Source organism: Triticum aestivum, chromosome 5D (assembly GCF_018294505.1).
Source record: "Triticum aestivum cultivar Chinese Spring chromosome 5D, IWGSC CS RefSeq v2.1, whole genome shotgun sequence".
NCBI classification, from domain to species: Eukaryota; Viridiplantae; Streptophyta; class Magnoliopsida; order Poales; family Poaceae; genus Triticum; species Triticum aestivum.
The window spans coordinates 136,597,133-136,605,954 of record NC_057808.1 but is presented as its reverse complement, the minus strand read 5'-3'; the positions used below and the strand labels follow the sequence as shown (position 1 = coordinate 136,605,954).

At 40.8% G+C, this 8,822-nt stretch overlaps 1 protein-coding gene across 2 annotated transcripts; it reads right to left on the bottom strand.

The window, feature by feature from the left end:
- Positions 1-542: 542 nt before the first annotated feature.
- LOC123119908 (uncharacterized) lies at positions 543-4,406 on the bottom strand. Of its 2 annotated transcripts, none has more exons than XR_006459062.1 (8): positions 4,053-4,398; positions 3,543-3,637; positions 2,253-2,593; positions 2,023-2,106; positions 1,842-1,934; positions 1,599-1,707; positions 1,267-1,499; positions 543-917 (listed from the first exon to the last, which is right to left on the bottom strand). XR_006459062.1 is itself a non-coding variant. In XM_044539875.1 (8 exons), the coding sequence occupies exons 3-7, from the start codon at positions 2,574-2,576 to the stop codon at positions 1,335-1,337; spliced, it is 561 nt and encodes a 186-aa protein (XP_044395810.1). In that variant the 5' UTR covers positions 2,577-2,593; positions 3,543-3,637; positions 4,053-4,406; the 3' UTR covers positions 543-917; positions 1,267-1,334. The 2 variants fall into 2 exon arrangements, 1 of the variants encoding a protein (XP_044395810.1); XM_044539875.1 differs by lacking the exon at positions 1,599-1,707 and having other exon boundaries at positions 2,253-2,352; positions 2,458-2,593; positions 4,053-4,406.
- Between the last annotated feature and the right edge of the window lie 4,416 nt (positions 4,407-8,822).

The following is an 8,822-nucleotide window of genomic DNA, read 5'->3' as shown; positions in this document are numbered from 1 at the left end:
ATCGGTCTGGTCGGTGAAGCGGTGCTCGCCATGGGAGCAGGTTGGTGAGGAGAAGCGGTCGGAGAAGTGAGGCTTCGACCAGTATAAGAGATCGGGCCTACTATGACGAGCTAAAAAATGTCATCGAATAGCTAATAACGTCACAAATTACCCCCTGATGACATTTTATGGGCGTCACAAGCATCGTCACGGAATCCCCGTCACATATTACTCCTAGTGACGGCGCACACGCAAAAACATCATCAAAATTGGGACCTTCAATGACATTATATAGAACGTCATCGACTTACTATTTCCATGACGACCAATTAATGTCACATGTTAGGAGAAAATATGCCGTATTGTACCATATTCAGTGACGAGGCAACGTCACTAACTTTACGCCACATCAACACCCGAGCAGCTATCCCACTAGTAGTGCCATTACTTTTATTATGGATGAAGATGACGACATCAAAATATATTTACTTTCTTTCAAATCTAAATTACGATGAAAATAAGTATTTATTTCACATCACATCACATAAGATTATATAAAAAAGTTGAAGAGAAAAATCACATCATAAATTGATATCAAAGACAAATCATATTATGTATGAAATCGTCTCAGCCAAATCATTCTGTAAACAAAAATGGCGGTAAAAAACAGACTCAAGTTTAACACAGACAATAGACAAGATGAAAACTAATATTAACTAAAGACCACATATGTTATCCTGATGATTGCAATGTAAGGATGGCATTCATGAACCATCTGGTTGGGACTGGGACTGCTGAGTTGCTTGCTGAGTTGCTTGAGCCCTCAAAAAATCAAGCAGCTCTTCTTTAGAGCTTCCAATTCTTCTTGTTGCTTCTTTTGTATCTCTTGAAATGCTCTCTCTCGTGCTTCAAGTCTTGCGACTAACTCCTCCCGATGCCTATAAATGACAAAACACAACAATGTTGCATCGTAATGAGATGAAAACATACAAGATAACAAGGTACAAGGGTACCAATTTAAAATAGATAAGTACATTATTAAATGTCAAGGCAAGCATGCCGACGGGACAATGAAACAGTAAACTCAAGAATAACTTGTAATGTTTTAAAATATGCATAACCAACAGCTTGATTACAGGAAGCATCACCAAAAGGATATCAAGTCAACAACCCAGGTTAAAAGAAGCACTCCTTAGTTGAACTTTCGTTCACTTCAATGAGTGCACCATGCACACAGAAGCAAGAAAAAAGAAACAACAAGAACAAAAAGGGAAATAAGATAATTACCTGTCATTTGCATCTCTTGCCTCTCTATCCTTCTATTCAATTCTTTCTTCTAGAAATCGGATCTAGGCTCATGAAGTAGAGCTCCCAGACCTCCCGGATCTTGATGCATACCCCATGCTAGAAAGGACGGTGCTATGGGCGCTTTCTTCCTTTAGAACTTCAGCCACAATCGATGTATCGGATACTGGCTGCTCACCTTCTGATTGTGCTTCCCTTCTTTTTTCCATCGCATTCTATAGTACAAAGAAAAATATTGATGCTAAGGCAAAGTTCATATGCTAGCAATATGAGAATCTATTTCAAGTCAGAAATAATAGAGGAAGAAATCTTACATGAGCTAGAAGTCCTGACTCAGCTCATGCTATCAGTCTTGCTGTTTGTATGGGTGTCTTTGAAAAACTCAATGGGACTTGGGTCATGATTATTGTACTTGTCTTTTTTCTACAAGATATATGAAATTGTAACATTACTACTACTACTACTACATACATACATACATACATACATACATACATACATATATAGGCCAGATGCAATAGACATAGGACTACAAGTAAGATATTTGGAATTCTTACAAGTTTGCTGAAATAGGAAACATAGGACATAGATCCCGTCTTTTGGTGTTGCCTGACAGCTTCTCGGTTTTCCTTATTCATTTGACATATTTTCTACATAAAAAATGAATATAAGTATTTACATATGGTACAGTAGATGTGAATGCAAAAACTATTGTTGGTCGCATATCTTGTTACAAACCTTGTTTCTTTCATCAGACCATTTATTGACAAGGCTAGTCCAATTCTCATGAGTAATGTTGGGTGGCTTATTTGATAATGCTTCCTGACAGAATATGTGAATCAATCTTTCAGTCAATTATTTGTGATACTTATAGTGCACAATGACATACAAATGATACAAGCAAGCAAAATTAAAGTCAGTCAATTGACATTGTACATATTATTTAAGATGTACGTCTGCATGATTACCATTGCTTTGGACTTTGGAAGAGCGACCTCCTCTTCATCTCTCAAATCCTCTTCCTCTACATAGGCCTCCTCTTCAGCATCTGGTTCATACTCTGAGTCACTGCAATCATCAGCACCTCGTGCCTTTTGTGTCAGTTGCGCATTAGGAGCACTAGGGTATACAAGGCTACGAGCTATGCTTTGTATGTCTTTAAGAGACTCCTACTCCGCAGCCTTGCGTTCCACAATCCTTGCATCCCTTTCCTTCAAATATGCCTCACCCTTGCGTTTCTGTTCCGCAAGATATTCCCTGCTATGCATATCACTCTCCAGAACTGGTGGCATGATTTTAGTAACTGAAGCTGGAAAAGATGACAGAGAGCGAACTTAATGAATTGCCGAAAGATCTACCAGCCTACATTATCAACACTAGATGACTGAAATCTGCTTAAACTTGTTTGGAGGAGTACTTGTAACGTACGTGATTACATTAACTTATCTCTTGAAACTTGGCTTTCATTGCTAGTAGACAAAAAAGGCTAGATTGTGTAAAATAGTTATAAACAAGCAGCTCTGCTATTAAGTAGTTCATGTGTTCCTTAATACTCAAACTTGGAGTTGATGCTTGTCATTTGAGATGGCCAGGGCAATATTTTAGCAGGTGCAACCGGAGCGGTTGAGCAGGGCCTAAAAAATTGGAGGGCTCCCGACCTTTTAGGTAATTAAGATGTTAATTAAATAGAGAATTAATGAGAGTAAACAATGATGGAAATATCGGACCCCAAGGCCCAAGCCACCTCGTACTTCTCTCTCCAATCCCAATCCATCAAAATTACTCCCAGCGACCCCCTCCTCTCTCTCTCTCACTCTCTCTCTCTCTCAATGCATTGCTACTATTCCAAAAAAGAAAACAATCTCAAGGCCCAAATTAAATTACTCTAGCAGATCATGGTCATGTACACTAGCAATCACCCAGTGGAGCTTTACGTGCAGTCTTTCATGATCTACAACTACAATGCTACTCTGAAGGTTGTGGGAGTTCTCAGCACCCTATTCTTTTATTACTACTCGTGTTTATAAGTACACTACTACATCCAGTTTTTTGTTCTTTCTTGAATTTGTGCATCTGGTGCTGAATTCTACATGAAAATTATACTATTGCAGTGATTAATAAACTATACTCCAACGTCGGGGCTTAAATTTTGATTTGCACAGGGCCTCTGATTTTCTATGTACGGTCCTGGAGATGGCAAAGACATTACTGTACGATACTTTTGAGGGTTGCAGAACAGATCGAAGTAAACAACTTACTTTGAAATATGGAGCATCCAGAATTCAGTTAAACAAGAACAAGTGCAGACTCGGCCTTTATTCAGTTTCGAACAAGTGCAGACTCGGTCTTTATTCTGTTTTGAACAAGAACAAGTGCAGAATCAATCTTTATTCAGTTTTGAACAAGAACAAGTGCAGACCCAGTCTTTATCAAGAATTCAAAATAAATAACATACACTGTGAACTCCATATGGTAATATATTGTATCAAGAACAAGTGCAGACATTATGTTTTGACCATCCTAGGTAAGGACGATTTATGGGGTAGCAGAACCACAAACAGGGAAGCCACATGGTCGCTGAACTACAGGAAATCTCACGACAACTGAGTAAAAATCGAGTAAAACTTACAGAGCTACGGGATTTGCCACATGGTCGTTGTATTTAGAGATGTACACGACCGCGTGTGCTTTTCTCCCCCAAATCCCTTCCATGGTGATCCCTTACGTCTAGATCTTGCGGGATGAGGAGGGCGGGATGAGTAAATTACCGTCAGCCGACGCTGGTCGCTGCAATCTGTGGGGAAAGAGAGACAGGTGGGGAGGCCTCCTCCAATCCGCTGTTGCTGGTTGATGTAGTGGATCTGAGCTCGGCCGGTCGGGCGGCCTCCTCCAATCCGCCGTCGCCGGTCGCTGCGAGCAGGGGGGGTAGAGCGGAGTGCTCGTGGGGATGGTTGTGTGGTGGATTCAAGGTCGGCCAGCGGGCGGCCACCCCCAATCTGCCGGCCCTGATCGCCGCAGTCGTGGGATATAGGAGATTCGATTGAATCTGGCGAAAAAATGCCGGGGTGGGCGGTGACCTTTAGTGGTGCCTCTTCGCGGGCGAAATAGAAGGAGAAAATTTGGCTGGGCCTTTGACGGGTGGGGACAGGATGCGGGAAAAAGAAAAAGAAACGGAGGGGAAAGAGTTTTTCTGGTGTGCAGATTGTTTTATTTTTCAGAATTTAATTTCCACATAATGTTATGCAATTCATTTAATACGAAATAAGTAGCAAATGATTATTAAAAAAAGTAAACCTTGCATAGACATTATGATGTGGTATTTTCCATGTACTCTTTTCTAGAGACTTGTAAATATATATGTCGAAAGTTGTACATGTTAGATAACGTATAGAGGTGTCTTAAATATGTGATCTTGGAATAAAACAAAATGCAAACGAGTGAATTTTTGTACTACTCCCTCCGTCTGAAAATACTTGTCGGAGGAATGGATGTATCTAGATATATTTTAATTTTAGATACATCTATTTTTATTTTTTCCGACAAGTATTTCGGGACAGAAAGGAGTACTTGTGTAAATAAAATTGGTAACGTCAGATGATGGTTTTCAACGACGACTGTTTAGAGTCTGAATCTACTCATCCGCGTAGTCCCCATCCTCTAGTGTAAGCGATCTAGGATGTATAAAGCCCTTTTTTAGATGTATAAAACTCCTTTTTTATCAAGAGCACTCGTTGGTAGTGGCATGCAACTAGACATGAGGTCGTCCGATCATTGTACCCAACTTTTTTCATTCGACACAAACACACAAATGAATCTGTCCTAGAATTGGGCCTACTGTTCCTATAATTATCCATGATATACACATTTTTCTGCCAACTACTACCTACCATTTTTATTTTTGAGATCGAACCAAACAACCGCAATGTCATACACATCACCTCACGAACAACCGTAATAAACTTATTTTCCATGCCACTGACTATTTATGAGATACAACAAAATAATTACATCGCTCGATAAAATGTGAGTAAACAATGTGGGGTCCCATTGTCAACATTGACGTGTGGGTCCTACCATTCAATAAGATGTGAAGCATCTATGATGGGTCCCACTTCTGGACGTCACATGACAAAAAAATGAGCATCATACATTTGTAATAATCGGTGACTTTAATAGGTTTGTCATCAAAATTACCAAATCGTCATAGAAATTGGCGGACTGGTGGCACTCAACCATTGAGGCGATTTTGTGACGTTAACCATCACTGATTCATGGTGATCAGTGACGCCACCTATAAAACATCACACATTGGGTATCTGTGTGACGTTATTCACCATCATCACGAGGATTTTCGTCACAGTATCTCAATTTTCTTGTAGTGGACGCACCCCTACCTGGCGCGCCAAATGTCGGATTCGGGGTTCCGCAGACCCTTGAGAGGTTCGAACTCTGGGTGCGTACGAAGAACTCTCTCTTCCCAGTCTGCCCACTCAACGATCCCACGGCCTAGCTCGATGAACCCAAAGAACAAGAGACATAGGGGTTTATCCTGGTTCAGGCCATCTTGCGGTGTGATACCCTACTCCAACTTTGTGGTGGATTGCCTCGAGGGGCTGAGGATGAACTAGTACAGTGGATGAACATCCTCAGGAGGTGAGGTGTTCTTGAGCTCGATGAGCTGGTGATGTGGTTCGGGTGGGAATTGATCCGTCCCCTCTATGGTGGTGGCTAAGTCCTATATATAGTGGCCTTGGTCCTCTTCCCAAATGTAGGCGGGAAGGGATCCCACAGCGGCCAAATTTGAAGGGGAAGAACTAGTACAAGCTATCCTGACAAAAGCAGTCTTCGCCTGCAAAAGGCTCTGGTGATGACGCCGTGGTGGGCTCCGCGATGACCTCCGTCCTGCCGTCCTAGTGGTCTTGGTCTTGTTGCACAGATATGGAAACCTTTAGTTGATGCCTCGGGACTCCGCGCCTGCGCTTGCCTCCTTGGCACCAAAGAGGAAACTGGTACACTGCGCCCGCTGGCGCCCGCCTAGCCTTGGTCGTCACGGCTCACGTCATATGAACTTTGCGAGGTGCACCCCGCATTGATATCTCCGCTCCTCGGGAGCCAGCCTAGTGAGGCCGCCCCCAGGGAGGTCTTGGTGTCGTTCGCCTCACGAGGGTCTTGACTTGTTGCTGCTGAAGCTGGGTCGTGCCGGGCCGTTGACGGAGCCACGCCGTGGGCTGCACGTAGGCAAGTCTAGGTACCCCCGTTCCTTGGACGCTGACACCTTCCCATTTGGAGAGAATTTTTCCTGCAAAAAATCTTTAACAAGAGTTGTATAGCAAAACATGATCACATACATTAAACTCATGCTTTTGTATCCTTTTGGCATGCCATCTTTTAACCTTTTCTTTAAACTACTTGGCATTCTCATAAGCTTGGGTTCTCCACTCATCAAGTGAGCTAATGTCAAATAACCTCTTTTCACCGGCAAGTTTGAAATTCAAGAGGTAAGTGACATGCTTTTCCATAGACCATTTTATACGGAGACATACACATAGGATTCTTATAAGCAGTTCTATAAGCCCATAATGCATCATCAAGTTTCTTAGACCAATTCTTTCTAGATCTATTAACAGTCTTTTGCAAAATCAATTTAATCTCTCTATTGCTCAATTCTACTTGACCACTAGACTTAGGGTGATATGGAGATGCAATTCTATGGTTAACATCATACTTAGCAAGCATTTTACGGAAAGCACCATGAATAAAATGTGAACCACCATCAGTCATTAAATATCTAGGGACTCCAAACCTCGGAAAAATAACTTCTTTAAGCATCTTAATAGAAGTGTTATGATCAGCACTACTAGTTGGAATAGATTCTACCCACTTAGTAACATAATCAATGGCAACTAAAATATGTATATACCCATTAGAGGAAGGAAAAGGTCTCATATAATCAAAGCCCCAAACATCAAACGGTTTAATAACAAGTTAATAATTCATAGGCATTTCCTGACATCTACTAATATTGCCAATTCTTTGGCATTCATCACAAGACAATACAAACTTACGAGCATCCTTGAAGAGAGTAGGCCAATAAAAACCAAATTGCAATACCTTGTGTGTAGTTCTATCTCCAGCTGGTGTCTTCCGTAAACCTCGGAGTGGCACTTGCGTAGGATCTACTCCTGTTCATGCTCAGGTACACAACGTCTAATAACACCATCTACTCCTTTTTTATAAAGTTGTGGATCATCCCAAAAGTAATGTCTTAAATCATAGAAAACCTTTTTCTTTTGCTGGTATGTGAAACTAGGTGGTATAAATTTAGTAACGATGTAATTAGCATAATCAGCATACCATGGAGCATTACGAGAAGCATTTATGACAGCTAATTTGTTCATCAGGAAAGCTATCATCAATAGGCAGTGGGTCATCAAGAATATGTTCTAACCTAGACAAGTTGTCTGCAATGGGGTTCTCAGCTCCCTTTCTATCAATAGTATGCAAATCAAATTCTTGTAGCAGGAGAACCCATCTAATAAGTCTAGCTTTAGCATCTTTCTTCTCCATAATATATTTAATAGCAACATGATCAGTGTGAACAGTTACTTTGGAATCAACAATATAAGATCTGAACTTATCACAAGCAAATACAACTGCTAAAAATTCTTTTTCGGTAGTAGCATAATTTCTTTGGGCATTGTCTAGAGTTTTACTAGCATAATAAATAACATTCAATTTCTTACCAACTGTTTATCCTAGAACGACACCAACTACATAATCACTAGCATCACACATAATTTCAATGGGTAAATTCCAATTAGGTGGCTTAACAATAAGGGCAGAAATCAAGGCTTTCTTAAGTATTTCGAATGCTTCTACACAATCATCATCAAAAACAAAAGGAACATCTTTTTGCAAGAGATTAGCGAGAGGCCTAGAATTTTAGAGAAGTCTTTAGTAAACCTCCTATAGAAACCAGCATGACCAAGTAAGCTTCTTATAACTTTGATATCTTTAGGACACGACATCTTTTCAATAGCATCTACTTTAGCTTTATCCACTTCAATACCTCTTTCAGAAATTTTATGCCCCAAGACAATACCTTCATTAACCATAAAGCGGCACTTCTCCCAATTCAAGACAAGATTAGTTTCTTCACATCTCTGCAAAACTCGATCAAGGTTGCTCAAGCAATCATCAAAATAAGTTCCGTAAACGGAGAAATCATCCATGAAAACGTCAACAATCTTTTCAAAAAAAATCAGAGAATATAGCAGTCATACATCTTTGAAAGGTAGCAGGTGCATTGCATAAACAATAAGGCATACATCTATAAGCAAAGGTACCGAAAGGACAAGTAAAAGTGGTCTTCTCTTGGTCATCTTTTGACACAGGTATTGTTGGGTTCTACGGTAGGGTGTGTCGACTGCAAATTAAAATTTTCCTACGCGCAGAACAACCAAGAACATGCTACGGGAGATGGATCACAGATCTTACCACTAGACGCGCAGTGCCGTGCAGCGGAAGAAGAGTTGGGG

What these genes read in the sequence shown, in the direction of transcription:
- LOC123119908 (XM_044539875.1), bottom strand. Translation starts at nt 2,576, where the DNA reads ATGCCACCAGTTCTGGAGAGTGATATGCATAGCAGGGAATATCTTGCG. An exon ending in TTCCAAAGTCCAAAGCAATG is followed by an intron (nt 2,107 to 2,252) that starts GTAATCATGCAG and finishes ATATTCTGTCAG; the next exon opens with GAAGCATTATCAAATAAGCC. An exon ending in GGTCTGATGAAAGAAACAAG is followed by an intron (nt 1,935 to 2,022) that starts GTTTGTAACAAG and finishes TTTTTTATGTAG; the next exon opens with AAAATATGTCAAATGAATAA.